The sequence below is a fragment of the Amphibalanus amphitrite genome, unplaced genomic scaffold (genome assembly GCF_019059575.1).
Source record: "Amphibalanus amphitrite isolate SeventyFive unplaced genomic scaffold, NRLGWU_Aamphi_draft 000788F_arrow, whole genome shotgun sequence".
NCBI lineage: Eukaryota > Metazoa > Arthropoda > Thecostraca > Balanomorpha > Balanidae > Amphibalanus > Amphibalanus amphitrite.
The window spans coordinates 226,529-242,876 of NW_024882282.1; the positions used below are offsets into that span (position 1 = coordinate 226,529).

A 16,348-nucleotide genomic window follows, 5' to 3' on the forward strand; every position below is an offset into this window, starting at 1 on the left:
ACAACCAAAAAACATTTTTGTGTAATGGCGCAGAAACGCGCTAGAAATGTACCCTTTTTCAAGAACATTCGTAAAGTGCCTAAACCAACGAAGCTCTGTTTGATAATTGAAATTGACTGAAATACAATTGAAACACAATGTTGTGGTGACGTCGAGTGAAATAAAGAATACATATTTTCGAACTTTAAAAAGGAAAAGTAAATTTAAAGTTTTAAAAAATCTTGCTCTGACATCACAGATTGTTGATATCTGCGCCACAGCAGTGCACAAACAAAACAAAGCCACACACTCGGAGCTCGTCCTCGTGGGGAAGGTGTTGCGCTGTGCGGACTGCGGGACTTTAGGGGTATAGGAGAGAGTGGCGACGTTCTCTTTGATTGCTGGGGACATTTTCCTGGAAATACGGGCTCTTATTTGTATTCATTTTTTTTTCTACGTTCTTATAAAGTTTGAGGAGCACTCCGCTCTTGCTGCCCGTGTCAGTGTGCCAGGCTACAAAAATTGTCAACAATGAGCTCCACTCCCCCAAAAAGCCCGGAGGAGGCTTTGGGAGGTGAGTAGTATCTTCCTAGTCATATATTTGCCTGATTTTGCATGACCTGATAAATGTGAGGTGCGAGTGAGAAGCTCTGTCCTTCAATTAAGCAACATTTCAATTAGGTACGCATTGTGACTGCATTATGATTTAAGATTGACTTAATTACCTACATTACAATTAGAATCTTGAGTTAGAATACTTCCATCATCTCTCTTTTGACTTCAAGAATAAAAGATAAAAACATTAAGAAATAACATCAGTAGGTGCACATACAGGGTGTCTCAAAAGTTCGCTTACACATTTCCCATGTCAATAAAGCATATAAGAACCGGCCAAAAATCTAAGGTTTTGGTGTCCGTGTCTACACTAGACAAATATGCATGCTTTGACAACTGATTCGGAAGGTTGGAAACCAAACCCTTTGCTGTATCTCCAAAAATATTTGCCCATACCGATTTTCGTCACTCCGTCAGCTGCCGGAGGCTGATAAAAGGTTACCAGCTTTCAAGCTCTTGTAGGGGAATCCCTCGCAGTTTCTGCGTCGGATTTAGGTTTGACGAGCTCCCCGGCAACATCCGCTTCTCCCTGAAAGCCGATAGCTTGCATCGACACCATCCGTGAGTATTTTGTAGGTCTTCTCTGGCGCTAACTCCTTCATGAATGACTGGCGCCGACCTCCCAAGCACCATTTTCCTATTCAAAACAACCCCATTCCTGAACAAATGGGAAGTGCCAGGGGCAAATTTTTCGCAGCATATCGTAGCAGAATGTGTCGGCCATCTGTTTCTTAGACACATTTTGCAAAATTTGCAAATCCTGAACGCTCGTCATTCCCAATGCCAAGACCTTCGCTGGGTTCCGGAGTGTTTTCCTCAGGAGAGGTTCTGCTTTGTAAACGGCCAAAACCTGTCCATCGTGCGGTTTTGTTCGGATTTTGTGTGTAAAAGAAAGCTATTTGCTCCAGATCTGCCTCTTGAAACTTCGTTAGATAAAACTTTACATTAATTGACACTTTTGGAGGGTCACTTGTCCTCGGCATTGACGATTTTCGCATTATTTTCCCTCAAAATTTAGCGTTATAGATATTATAAACAATTTTAAATGATATTTTGTCTTTATTTTATGATGACCTGCAATTTTTGAAACTGGGTAACCTCTGTCTGTGAGCTTCTAGTCAGTTTTCAATAGTTAGGACTGCATTTTCAGCTGCTTTCCGGAGCACGAGTCTGCTGCGGTACAAGGGTCGTTCAAAGCGCTGTTAGTCTCGCATGGTTTTGTCCTTCAAAAATTTTAGCCACCGTTTTTATTAGATGACCATCATGTTGTACTCATCCTCGCCGACACTTTGCCATGTGTCATTTCCGACCTAACCATTCCCATTACTCGTGAAGCAGAGAGTTTCTCAGCCGACCCGAGTATGCGACATCCATTTTCATGCCTGATCCATGGTCAGAGGTGAACCCTTTTTGTGAGCTCATGAAGGGTCGAATGCGCTTGAAAACAATGAAGCTGCTTGAGGAAGGTTGGTACCAATGCCCATGCAAAATTTCGACTGTTAATTTCATGTTGATTCAGAATTATTGACAAAAAAGCATGGCTGGTACCTGTAAGCGAACTTTTGAGACACCCTGTAATTTATCTAGTGCTGCTGACTCAAACATCATCACATGCTTAGCCCATAGTTGTTTTAATTAATCATTATTGCACAATCATTTAATTTGTAAGCTGTGCTTTGTTGCATGATATTACACCTTGGAAAATTACAACCACTGTGACTGCATGAACATTTGCTTGATGAGTGTTCAGATATTTGTATTCTGCAACCCATGATCCTGGATAATAAAATCTGGTGTGAATCAGAATCATAAGTGGCTACTGGGATGCATACTTATCATGTAGGATCAAGAACTTGGAAGAGCCGAGGTGCTAAAACAAATATTTGTTTTCAAGAACATATGTTTTTTGACCCATTTTGATTTGAGTCTGCAAAGGGCATTATTTCCAATGATGTCAGTCAATTCTTCTGGCTTTCCTGCATTGACTTCCATTAGGCCCTCAGGTGACTATCTGCTGCTGTTGGCAGAGTCTTGGGTGGATCTGACGTACCAGACGGCGTCGCCGCGGCGCGCTACCCCGCTGCCGCTGGGCAGCGAGGACTACCTGCGCCTGCTGCGGGAGGCGCAGCGTGAGAGCAACGCCACGTCCACGCGCGGCTCGCTGGCCTCCTCTCGGCGTGACTCGCCCAAAGACTGCGTCTCGTGAGTACCTACCGGCAGCGCCAGCCACGGGCCCGCTCCCTGGGAGCCGCGGGCCGCATGGACACAGCAACCATGAACCAGTCCTGCGTCAGCCCGTTTCCCAGTCTGTACCTCCTGCACCAGCCACGTGCCCGCACCCCGGTGTGTTCCTGCATCCTGCTGTACCAGCTGCGTAGTCTCTACATGCCCCCTCCGTACCGTGTATTTTTGTAGTACACTCTGGTCGTTCCTAATTGCGATGTTTGATTCCCCCTAGCCCTCCTTTTTTGCGATTGTGGTGGAGGCTCACCCGTATGTCACACGTTCTGTGGCATTTAACGGTGGTCACGTGCGGGCGAGCACGGCGCCGACCTTTTGAGAAAAGGGCGTACCGTTCGACACCTGATGCACGGGACAGGTTTGCTGCCCATGAATTTCGACCATGCACTTGTGCTTAGCTGAGACGAATGGTATTTTTTAAATCAGTTACCTACCAGTATAACGCCTTTTGGGGCGACTAACGGAGCGAGCGAGAGGGTGGGCCTTGCACGTGCGAAATTTCGAGGGGGTACCTCCAACTGACTTGTGCACTGCACTCTACTAACCGGTCTCTAGCGATGTGCCAAATTTGAGCACAATCGGCTCAGCCGTTATCGAGATCTGGAAGCGGCGTCCTGCACGTGCGCACGTGCAACATGGGTCCCAACTGACTTTTGCACGGCACCCTACTAACCGGTCCCTAACCGCGTACCAAATTTGAGCGCAATCGGTCCAGCCGTTCTCGAGATCTGGAATCGACCCCTGCACGTGCGCACGTGCAGCAGCACCCCAACTCTGGCACATGGATATGCAGTGCCTAGTGGGTGCCTACCTACATGCCAACTTTCAGCGCAATCGGCCAAGTAGTTACCGAGATATTGCAACAGTTAGAAAAGTGACACCTCTTCGTTTTGCACGTGGCACGTGCATAAGGGGTCACCCACATGCATCGGGAATAGTACAATACTTGGTAGAAGGAATGAAGCTACCCTACAAAAATTACCGCATGTAAATCGGTCAAGTGGTTGCTGAGATATAAGCCTCGCAAAAGCGTCCGCACGGCCGGCCGGCCGGCCGGCCGGCCGGCCGGCCGGCCGCTCATACTCAGAAATTTCCGTTATTCTACGTAAGACTCCGCTCGCTTCGCTCGCTCCGTAATCACATTTTATTAGGCTTTCCTGCTTTCTCAACGGTAAATATGTAAATAATGGCTCACGTCTCTGCTATCCGTGTCTCTTATGATATAATTGCTTTAGATAAATAGAACGCGTTTGATGATTCGATGCATAACACGCCATAGATCGTTTTCTTTTCTGTTGGCTTTGAACATGTTGCTGTGACACGCGGTCGATGGCTGCAGAGCGCTGGTTGGTTGACTACCCGCTGCCGCATTTATTCTTTAGCTGTGGTATTTGGTTATTGAGCAACTTAATTGTGTGTTGTACTAAATGTACATAAATTTGCATGTTTATAACGTTTGTCTTCAAGGGCAAGTAGCAAACCATACTACGGGAGTAATTGGAACACTGGTCACCGGTCAATGTTCACTCTAGCTGTAGTGCATTCCGTAAATTGCATTCCACCGTTTCCCAGTCCTCACGATATTCACATTCATCAGTATGGGACCATCTGTGACGAGTTGCGGACAGCAGCAAATCACTGCTGCCTTTGTGTGGTGTCCCGGTTTTTGCGGCGGTCGGTGCATCTTTGTGCCGAGCTGGCGGTGTCGTTTGCCGTCGGCGGGCTGCTCCCGCGAACGGTCGGCCCTGGCCGCACCGGGTCTCTGTCGGCGTCTGGCCGCACCAGGCCGGTCTCTGTGGCCATGCCAATACAACCGTCGGGGACTGCCCTGGCTCCCTCGGAGAAGCGCGGCACCGTGCGGGGCAGTTCTGTGTGGGGTGGGGTTGGGAGAAGCTGTTATATCCGACGGCCCGTTCTACAGTCACGGGGGGGGGGGGGGAGGTGGTTGTGTGGGAGGTGCCCTATTTGGCAAGCATAGAGACATGTCACTGACAGGTGGGCAAGTTGGTAGGTAGGTATGCACTATGCAGGTAGATGGTACTGGTAGGCAAAATATATCTGATAGATAACTGGTTAGTTCTTAGTACTGATAAGCTAGTACTGAAACAAAAAGATGGATGCCGATGTACCTGGTCATGTGGGCAGGCAAGCACATGTCAGGCATGTAAATATCAAAGGACTTTTGAATAGCATAGCACACTCATTACCCGGCCACTGGGTGCTCTTGTATGGGTAGTGGGTACGTGACACACGCGTGCGTATTAAATGGAGAACGATTATTTGCCTGGTGTCGATGCCCGTAAGCTGATACCGCAGCCTCCTATCAGCTGGTGTCGAGTGTGGCCCACGCACAGTTTCACGCTTCAAAACAGGCCGGGGAGATTCGGAATGTGATCCCAGAACGGCACTTAACTATCGACATCGGGTTACGCAAGCACAAGACTGGCAATAGCGAGGGGTACTCGCGTTTTGCATGCACATGCGGTTTGTCAACGGACTGCTGTTAACTCCATAGTTATATGTAGATAATTTACTGGTCGGCGGCACACCCCGCCGTCGGTCCGTCCTGACTAACCCTATCGGCCTATCCTGACTGCCGCCCCTCGCACGCCGGTATGTTTTTGTTTTGCTTGTGTCGCCGGTCGATGGACCTGTGGTGGGGGTGGGTGCGGTGGCGCCCGGCCCGCAGTCGGACAGGCTGTGTTGGGTATCGATCAGGGGGCCGCCGCGCGGACTGATGTGATCACGGCACAGCGCGCCCTGCGGGCCACTGAGCGGCACGGTCGGCGGTCCGACCGACCGGCCGGCCGCAGGTGTCCGTTTATCGCCCTCGCTCAGTGACCCATCTGTCAGCTGGGATATGTAGGCTCGGCGAGCCGGCCGGACGGGCGGTCGAGGTGGGCACTATGTTGTCCCTGAACGGGTGGGTGTGTTCGGTCCGTGTCGTCGGCGGAACGCGGCGCCATTGGTCAAATCGGGACACGTGACGACTGTTGACACTCGGTGACGGTCCGGGCCGGTCCGGCCGCGTCATTTCGGCCGCTGCGTCACGTTCGCTGAAGGAGTGACTGGTAGCCACGGCGCGGTCCTCTGACGCGCGCATCTCGAACACCGTCGCATATGTCCTGTTTTGATCGTCACCTCGGTCGTGAGAGGCGCACTGGGCGGCGGTGCCAAGTGCGCAATGCGCATCACTGACGCCTCGGCTGCGCGGTTCTGTGATAGTCCTCCCGGAACTGCTCTCCTTCAGCAGTCCATTGCTCCGTCACTGCAATTGCCTTTGGGCCTTCTACGATGGAAGGGAATCAGACCGCATTGCTGCAACGGTAAACAAAGGCATCAACTAGGCCGGAAGAACGGCAGTCTGTTACAAGCGGTTGAAGCGGCGTCGATTCCCACCACGTAGAAAAGATTGCCTGGTGTGTTATTTGAAAGGCGTGCCATCCCGTGGTTGGCGTTTGTTTAAAGCGTCATACGTGAAACTCTGCACGTCGCTCATTGACAGTCGTGACGCTCCAACCGGACCGTCTCGGCATCGGAGTTTCTGCTCCACATGAGGCTCATGCTCGTCAAAGCACAACACAGCAGCGATCAAAACCATGTAAACTTAGTTTTAATGACCTCATTGACCTCTCATCTGGTGATGCATTCCTCCAGTTTTTTTCTTAATTGTATACAGCCTGCTTGTGCGTGGGTCACGGACCGTTCCACTTGTATTTAGTACCCTTCTCCTCGCTGACGGAGCGCGGTGTGGTCGTCCGCGCCCGGTTTGCCGGCGCCAGCTGGTAAAACAGGCGTGCCGCGCCGTCTGTTTACCTTGTGCCGTGGCGTGCTGCCGTAATGAGCCCACCGTCGGCTCTCCGTCCGGGACCCGGCACATCGACAGGAGCCCTCGGCGAGGTGTGACGCGGCCGAATATTGATAGATGTGCCGGCTGGCGCAGTGCTGCTGCGGTCGATGGTGCTTACCCGCACTGCCGGAGATGGCGGGGAGGGTGTTTGAGGAAAGATCGCTGGGCCAGGAAATTGTTTAAAGCTCCAGTAAACGTTCCGTAACTCATAATCCCAGGGAATGACGCTCAGATCTCATGTCGGGCGTCGGCATCGTTTGTCTTTTGGTATGAGACAGCGAATGATAAATGATGCGACAAGTTCTCAGTTCGAAGGAAGTTCAGCATTTTACTGTGCTTTCCCATTCGTGACTTTGCGTCCATTAATTTCATAGATTTGACTTCAGATTTGCTGCTAGGTCTGCGGTCTTCCCTCTCGGGTGGATTTCGATTTAATTGATATTGACTAACATTGGTAATGAAGTTGACAGGACACTGAAAATGTCATGTTCCGTACGAACCCATTGCTGTAATCATCCCCACACCTGCCGCCGCCGACCGGTCCGTCCTTGTCCCGTGAGCCCAGCTGAATCTAGTTGTGCGCGGCGGTCCTGCAGCCGGCCTTTGTTCGTGAACTGTGACCGCGAGCCGGCGCTGACGACGCACTTTCCGCAGTCTGAGAGGCCCTCGCCAGGTCAGCTGTGACCGACTGCACCCCGTCTGCAGTGGCACCCTATAGCGCCGAGCTCCTCTTAGGGTTGCCACTTGCCAGTCTGACTGGATGAAGGCTATGCTTTAGACCTGCGGTAGGCCTACGTCAGGCTTTTCAAACCGAGTGGGACTGAAGTGACTAATACGGTCCCGCCCGGTTGTGCGGGCACTGGCAGCCGCTCAGGGAGCGGCCCGGCGGACCGGTTCAGTCCGTCGGCCTCATAGTCCGTCTCGGGGCCGTTGACCTGCGCGTCGGCCGCCGATGGCCGACGGCCCGACCGCGGCAGCTCGACCTTCCGAATCTCGACTGCTCTACCGACGACCGACGAACAAACGGACCAAGCGTCTGACCACCCTCCGCCCTCCGCCCGTGGGCCGCCGCGCAGTTGGGCCACTCGGCGGCTGACCTGGGCCGGGCGGCGGCGGCGGCCGGGCGGCGCGGCGTGGCCTGCTGCGCAGTTGGGGCCGAGCTGGGCCGACCGCGTGTCCGGGTGGCGGCGCGGGCGTCACCTGGCCGCCACCGGCCCACCGCGGCGCCATGAGCACCGGCCGCCGCTGCCGCCGTGCGTCGTGCGCCGGACCGCGACGCCGGCTCCCAAGCAGCACTAGCCCGTCCCGCTCCGCTCTGCCGCAGCGCGCCACGCGGCACGTCCAAGGTCGCCCGGCTCGGATGTAAACAGAGCACCGGTTCCGCCCGGCCGGCCGCGCGCCCCCTCCCCCGCCCGTGGTTGTATAACGAGCCAATCTGAAACTACTGCGGAGGAAACTTTTCGCTGTGGGCCCTATCTTCCAGTTTATTTTTGGTGTTGAGCTACATTGCATGGGCCGCAATATTAGACGGCTGGACGGACATAATTTTCATTTCGGGTGGTTGGCTAATGATCGAATCATTCCGCTTCGCTGCATGATCCCCTCAGTGCTCGGCGGTTCGCGGTGAGCGTGTGCTCCATCTCCTCCCATCCTCACAATGAACGTAAGTGGCGGCGATTATTGTATCCCGCTATAAATACGCCCGGCAACGGAGGTGGGCTGGCGCGTGCCGATAGGCCGGCGAAGCGCGGCGGGCGCGGTCGATACGAGTCCACTGTGCGGCCGACTGGTGCGCCGCTTTGCGCGGGACTGGCAGCGGGAGATGGCGACTGATCTGGCCGGAGCCCTCCTCTACGGCGGCTCTGCTGCTCAGACCCGATAAACAGCTGTTAGAACGGCCGGTGGTGTTCACTGGCGGATAGAATTCACTCGGGAAGGCAGGAGCTCGACCTGGGGCACTGTGAAGACGGAGATCGGACTGAGACGTTAGTGGATGGGGGAACTGGGACTGCAACTTCATGTGGAGGTGGGAGCTCGGGCTGAGACGCTATGTGCGGGCAGGAGGTCACTGTGGTGATAGCTATGGATTATGGAGGCAGGACCTCGGACACTTTGGACTCACTAGGCGTATTGTGGAGGCGGAGGCTCGTCTGAGGTGGTCGCCGCTGTGACTGCCGCTGTTAGTCGTGTGTCTGTCTCCGAAGAGGCGCCGCCGGGCCGTCCCGGAAGCGTTGCTCCGCCGGCAGACCGCTGCCGCCCTGTCCGTGCAGCATTTACCTTGGCAGCGGCACAGACTGCTGCCCAGTGCGGGACGTTTCTCGCAGTTTGGCACCGTCTGTGGTGTCCTTGGTTGTGCATCAGTTGCGTTGGTCTCTACGGAATGTTTGCTGATGCGGACGGGCTCGTGTTTATTTTGGTGGTGAAGGATATTTTAGCGATTAGATGACGCATGGCTGCTTTTTAGTAGGCTGCTCTATCAGATCAGCAATAGTAGCGGCAGTGGAACAAACTTTTTCAGTTTTGTTTTTCCAAAGAGCGAACATGCGGCGGATTTTCGTTACTATGATGTTCTATTTTCTCGAAAAAGAACAAAGGAATTTCGTGACGTGCAGCGGTGTTTGGATGCGCCAATCCTTCCGTGACTGGGGGCTGGCTAGGTGGCCAAGATCGGTAGGTACCCCATTTATCACAAATGTGTGGGTTTGGTGGCTCAGCACGGCACTGGTGTGGTGAGGCCACGGAACGCCCTACCTGTCGTGTCATGCACTCCATTATACTGTTAGTATAACTGGGAGCTCACTGCCTTGTCTGAAGGTCCCATCTCATTTGTTATGAGATGAGTGGGCTTAACTGCTGGTCAGAAAAAGACAGGGACTGGGTGTGTTTGTTGAGAACATCTAACCGCTCACCCATGTAACTGGAGCGCGGCACGCTTCAGAGACGAGCCATGAGGCGGGACCGGTGACGTTTTTCATTTGCACGTCTTGCTGTGTTGGTTTCGAGGCAGCCGTGTTGCCAAGGTGATGGAGGAGGACAGCGAGGTTTCCATGGTAACAGTGAAGTGGTGGATTGGTGCACGTCTTGGTGCTGCACCAAGAATCGCGCAAGGCTTATTTACCTATTGGCACTACATGTCATTGTAAGTGGGGTGTAGCTAAACAGCCATTTTCAGGCCAGCGTGACCCCGTTGGGCCAGGGACGCTGACCAGTTGGGAACGTGTAATTTCCCCAGCTGTTGCCATTGCATGCAGTGACAGACGGCAATATCAATCACCACAAAGCAATAACCAGTAACCACGCCTGGCGTTGTCGACCATCTGCCTTCAGTGTCCAGCACCATGCTTCAGAAGCGTCGGATCCCGCAATCGATACTTTTACACTTACAGTCTACATAGCTCTTTCACGTCTCGGCACGAGCACCGGTGGCCTGCTGTGACTCGGTGCCGTGATGCCTGTGCCTTGCGCTGGTGCGTGCCGCGCGCTTTGTGTCATCCCCGCCCTCTCTTCCGCCGCTGCGGCACATTCCTGTCAGCGTCTCTGTCACCTGCTGACAGCCCGCAAACACCCCCGTGCCGCCCTCTCAGCACGACCGGCGCGGGCCGCAAACAAAGGCAGGCCCCCGGTCGGCCATCGACGCCAGCCGACCGGGATTGCGGTGATAGGGGCCTCGGGAATCTCAGTTGCTTAGGGTATTTCAGGGCCAGATCCCCAGACTCCGAAACCTTCTGGCGGAGACTCGTTTGTAAGCAGGCTTTCACGGAGACGGCTGGTTTCGTGATCCCGCCTTATTGAGTTGGGTTGCGATACGACTCCGTGTCACAGGAGCTGGTTTACCGTCCGTGATCCCGTGTCAGGTCGTTGGGTGCGCTGTCGAACCGCCGAGGCTCGTCTGTCGCTCGTGGTTTCGTGCTAATGAGCCTGGTTTGTGACGTGGCTCGGTGCGCCCGGCGCTGGTTCATTAGCCGTCAGTAGAGGCGACATGGCCTGCTGCACCTGGGACAGGTAACGGCGACCTCAGCGTGTAGCTGAAGCAGTGAGACGGCCACTCACATCAGTTGGTTCCGCGCCTAGCTGTGTTGCTCTCGGTCATCACTCGGACCTGCTGACGCCGTTATGGGCGCGCGAGTGCTGACTGCTGCAACACGGCAAGAAGTGACGGGCTGCTTCCTGCCGCGTGTTGGTTCACGTGTGCGCATTGTGACAGTGTTTGCGCACCGAGCCCTATCTCCCCGACGGTTTCACCAAGACACTAGTGGTGGCTCTCGTCATGTCACGGATCCAGTACTGTCTCTCCGTATTCGGTAATGGTAGCCAAAAGAACTTCGATCGCATTCAGAAAATTCTTAACTTTGCCGCTAGAGTCATTTTCGGTCGCCGTAAATTTGATCATGTCTCCCATCTCCGGGACCAACTCGGCTGGATGGCACCTAAAACAATGGCTGAATACCATACCCTTATCACGGCGCACAAGGCCATCCAGAGAGGTGAACCCGAGGAGATTGCGACCCTATTTTCCAAAAATTCCCAAACACGAGCAAGGTCTACTCGCCAAGACCACCTCTACCACTTACCGCGACCCCGACTAGAGACCGGAAAACGTAGATTCGCCTACCGTGCCGCGGCGCTCCTAAATACTCTCCCCCTCGAGCTAACGCAGTTGCCTCCAGCCAGATTTGCCCGTGCTGTAAAAAAGGAGCTTAAGCCTAGCCAGAGTAGCCATAGTAGCTAGCCTCATGACTCTTGGACTATGAAAGGCAAACGAGTCTGTGTGTATGGTTATGAACGCGGCTTCGTGCGGGTTACTCCAAGTATGTGCGTGTTCGGCGTTCGCGTTGTGCATTTTCGTATCCGTAAGTGTGTGCGTTTTCTTGTATAGGTATTTCTTGTGTTATCTTCAACCAGCTCGGACTCGGAGTGTAATCGCCACGCCGATTGTGGATTGCTCTTGATCGTCAATACATACATACATACATACACTATGAGGTGGCAGGAAATGAGCCGCCGCCAGTATGGGCCTAGGGTAGGAGTTTTTGTGAAGCCGGCTTTGGCTAATGTGTACGAGTTTTATCTCCATCAGTCGGTCGTTTGTAGTTTTTGGTTGGCTGTTTTAAGTAGTGTAAAAATATGCTAGCGATCGAGTCCAACTCAGTGTTGAGTGTAGCACCAATTGTGACAGCAAGCAGTCGGCTTCACCACTTCCGTCCGATTGAGATAAGGCGAGGTCGATCGATACCTATTGACCATTGTGGTAAATGCGGTCGGAGACCGGAGACGCGAAGCCACTGTCGACATTTCGCTATGAATTCACAGATATGGAGAGGTGTTCCCACCCCAGAGAAGGTGTTGGAGACCTGCCAGCCTCATCGTTGCTGCGGTTTGTAAAGTCATCCCTGTCACCAGCGCCTTCTTGAGGCAGTACAAAGCCGCTGGCGCTGCCAACAGCGCCGTCATTTCCCGTCCCCCGGTCAGTTCCTGAGGGTTTGTCGGCAGAGGGGAGCTGCAGTGGCCTGCTCGCCGCAATCCGATGTTACTGCTGGCCGATAAGGGCGTCACACGGTCCGCGCTGCTCATTGACCGGATACTCCAGTTCCTGCGCCGGCCGGCCGGCTCGCTCGACGGTGGGGGCGGGCACGTGCTCGTTGGGTGACGACGCCAGCCCAGCCCGGACGGGGCGGGGCGGGTCGAACAGCTGCCGACCGGGCGGGGTGGAGGAGAGATGGCGTCCCAGCTGACCGGCCGGCCCTGAGGCGCGGCAAAGGACTGGTGTTATGGGCGAACTGGGCCATGGTGGTGGCGGGGAGGTGGCCTGGTCCAAACCGGGAGACTTCTAGCGGCGGTGAGCGGCGCTGTTATGGACCGAACTGGGCGGCCGACGCGGCGCCGTCATGACGCGCTCGGTCGATCGTCGGGTCGGTGACGTCATGACCCGACGGTGTGCGGCCGGCGGAGGTGCCCGCGGCGCCGGCGCACGGCCTCAGCGGCCGACACAAAGGCGGCGGCGCACCGGCGCGGCCGCTCAAGGCCGGCGACGGCTGCGCGTTTCGGCCGTTTCGTCACCAGCGTCACCGCCGACCGACCCCGACCGCCGGCCGCTCCTGGAAGGGAAACGATCGGTCGATAGACGCGGGACTGTTTGGGAAATGGGATCTTGGCAGGGTTCTGTTGTCCCGCGGAGTTGACGTCAAGTCAGAGCTGGCTGTCAACAAGTTTGTTACACTTCGTCTGAAGTTACTACAGCTCAGAACGTGTCGGGATTCTTTGAATTTGGACAGACTTGAAAAAGATCGTCGCTGGGTTTTGCTGGAAGCTGAATGTTAGTGGCGTCAGCATTTTGAAGGACTGCACTTTTGAAGAACTGTCACTGTTAAATCTTGATTTAATTAGTATGAGCTATCGTTTCCAGTAATAGACGAGACAAGCCGTCCAAGCGCCTCTCGGGGCGCGCGGGTGGAGATTGGCTGCACAGTGCGCGCTTTGTCCGGCCTGGTCCACTGTCGCCGTCGGTCCCTTTGTATCGATCGTTCTCTTCACTATTGACCTCACTGTCTCACACACAAAGGCGTAGACATCGACTACGGGCCAAATCTGACACTGTGTTTTTGTGTCGCTTCTTTGCGAAGTCACTGGTGGCGTAAGCACAACACGCTCTTTCAGTGCATGAGCTAAATAACCTGCATTTTCAAGATAGCTGGCCATTGCAGCTTTACAAAGCTCGAACGTGCTTGTCTATGAACCCTGTTTTGCTGTATTCAGTAATCCCACTCAATGTTGACGTCACTCTAGGGATGCTGCATATGCAGTTACTCGGCACTGAGTAACTTGAATGCACCTTCAATAGAGCATTGCCCTGTCATCTTCCGAATACAGCCTGGCGTGCAATGCAGTTTGGGACGGTCCGGGGTTGGCTTCTATTCCAGCCTCCAGGAAATGTCAGCATCAGCCGAGTGCTCAGTTTTCAAACTGCGTAGCCTGGCGATGGTCGGCTCAGGACAGATCGACGACGTCCTTTGATGCGCGCTGACGAATAGTGGCGTCGTTGCATGACGTGGGCTCTCATTGGGAAGTGTGAGCGTACTGCAGATGAAAGGATTCGCGAATGCTCTTTGCATCAGTGGACGTGTATGTGTATGCCATGGTGGCGCTACATTGGTCAATAAACAACTGAGTGCAACCATCCCAGACTGAACCGTTGAGTCACGATTACATTGCTTCAAGCCTCAAATAGGATGAGGGCCAGGTCTTTCACCTGCCTTTGTGACGTGGTCACCGCGCCGGTTGGGGGCCATTTGGACACCTACTCGTGAGCAGTCATTCATGATCCTGCACATTGTCGCTGTCATCAGACACTATCGGTTGTCGATAGTCAGTCACTCGGAAGGTCTGACCCGGTACCAGCCAATCCTGCGTACTCTGCAGCCTCTCGTACTGTATGAATTGATGGTGTGGCGGACCTGGGGACCTGGTCGGTGTTTGATCATCCGCCACGTCAAGGGCTCGGCCAGTCCGTGTCCCAGACTCGAACGCCGAACATTGGGTCGAATCCGCCGATCTAGGCTCGTCTCTCGGGTCAAATGATCTGCCACTTTCTCCCCAAGCCCTTTTCCAATGGAGCCTGTTGGTGGCGGCTCCATTCATCAGCCTGTGACGGACGGTGAGCGGCGGCGCGGCGCGGCGCGGCTCGGCGGAGGCGCAGCTGGGCGGCCTCTGCAGGTCGCTGGCCGCGCCGCGCCACCCCGGTCACGTGATCGGGCCGTGACGCGCGGTCAGCGGGCCCGGTCGGTGGCTGTCTGACCGCATGGCTTATGTAAACAGTGGAGCGCCGGTATCATCCGCCGCCGCCGCCCGCCGTACGGCCGCCGGTCTGTCGATCCCGACCCGACAGCCAGCTCCATCATGCATCTCATGCATTGTTGCATTACATAATGACCGCGCCGTGTGGGTGCGGAGCGTGGTTCGGGCGGGCCCCGGCGCGGCTCTGCCATGCTGACACTGATGTCACCTGCCGGGGGTGGATCCGCGTGGCTCGCGGCCCCGTGTCCGGGTGTGGACAGTCCGTCGTGTTGTGATTGATGTGCGTGTCTGACGCTGGGACCGCGGTGAGCGGCCCCACTTGCCGGTGCCCCGTGCAGCGTTGCGTCGTATTGTGGTGGGTTGCGTTCCGCCGTGCCATTCCGTGTCTGCCTGGCTGTGTCGCCGGGCTCGTGCACGCAGGTGTTAGTAGGTACACCAGTGTCACCTGGCGATACAGGTGTCAGTGGGTTGTCCTGGCGGGCAGGCACACGGAGTGGTCCGAACTCGTAACCGCACCGGGCTATTGTCACCCTCGACTGCCGAGCGAGGTAGACTATATGCCAAGAGCCAGCGCCACATGCAGCCTGTGCCTGACGATATTGATATAAGAGTCTAATGAAGTCCAGCGGTCGCGCTGACACAATGAGCAGCTGATAGGATCGTACCGCGCCAGCGACAGATCGTACGCACGTTGTGCTGCTCGGTCTGTCGCCCTCGTGGCGTTGTGCAATGTGTGAGTATTTGCTTGGTGGCGCCGGGTTTTTATTCAGTGCGTGCAGCACGGCTGGGTTTTGACATTGTGCCAGTCATCTGAAGTTGGTCCCGTCCTGCTCGGCCGGCCAAGTTCAAGGGCGCGGTCTGTGCAGCCGAGTAGGTTTTTGCCGCCCGCTGTTGGGGTACCGAGAAATGTTGTTGCAGCCACGGCGCTTCACTGACGGGCTGAACGATTGAGAGCGGCGAGGTCGTGCAGGGTTGATGTTTGGCCTGCGGTGGGTGGGAGGGACGCTTACCACCGAACAAGACGGACCACACCCGTTGCTCCCTCAATGGACTGCAGGGGTGCCGGCGGTTCCACCAGTCCGGATGGACCACACCCAACACTGCCAGAGATGCATGCGAATCAATGCTGCGATATTTACCTTATAGGAATCGTGCCTCGATTCGGTCGGCTAGAATGATTTCCTCGAGAGGAATACACGCCATTGCTTGCACAATGTGCGGTTGTCGCTCTCGCACACAAACCAACAGGCTTGACTGCAGAGGACATTCTAAATGTCGCACCCCGGCGGCTTTCTCTGCCGTTTTCCCACGCGGAGCTGCGGCTCGGACTGTGTGAGCGGAGCCCGAACCATGGCCAACCAGCCGCTCCTCAGTCCCCGCTCCGGCGCCCACGATACGGCCGCGGCTGTGGGGTTGGGATTTATGATTACTGACCTTGCGGCCAACCGGGCCTCGCTCGCGGCGGGCTGATGGGGCGGCTGGTTCGACTCGGGTACTGATCGGCCGCGCCGCACCGGTCGACCTCGCTGACTGAAGGAGTGACGAGATGCCTCGGTACGGCTGGTTGTGGGGTATAGCGTCGTGCCGCTTTGACCACACGGGTGTGTCAAGTTAACTGAGGCTCGAACAGAGTTTTGCTATGCTGATCGTAACAAGTTTTACTTTTTTCCTTTTCTTAGTTTTATTTCCGTTGTATTGTGTCTGTTGATCACTTGCAATGTTTGTCATTGGCCATGCGCAGCGCCAGCGTCGTCCAGTTGTGCCGCCGAGAGCGGATTCCGAGCGTCGCTGCCTTATCGGGACTGTGTACGGCTGCTCCCGGCGAGGGTGTTGTATATTTCTGGGGCCGAGTGCAGCTGCACCGAGCCGCTG

General features: G+C 55.0%; 1 protein-coding gene across 1 annotated transcript in view; it reads left to right on the forward strand.

The window, feature by feature from the left end:
* The first annotated feature begins 98 nt into the window (after positions 1-98).
* Positions 99-16,348, forward strand: part of LOC122366147 (BCL2/adenovirus E1B 19 kDa protein-interacting protein 3-like) — a 30,383-nt gene continuing 14,133 nt past the window's right edge. The window contains exons 1-2 of the mRNA XM_043338018.1: positions 99-553; positions 2,622-2,796. Of these exons, the coding sequence (XP_043193953.1) occupies positions 511-553; positions 2,622-2,796 (218 nt within the window). The 5' untranslated portion in view covers positions 99-510. The remainder of the gene's footprint in view (positions 554-2,621; positions 2,797-16,348) is intronic.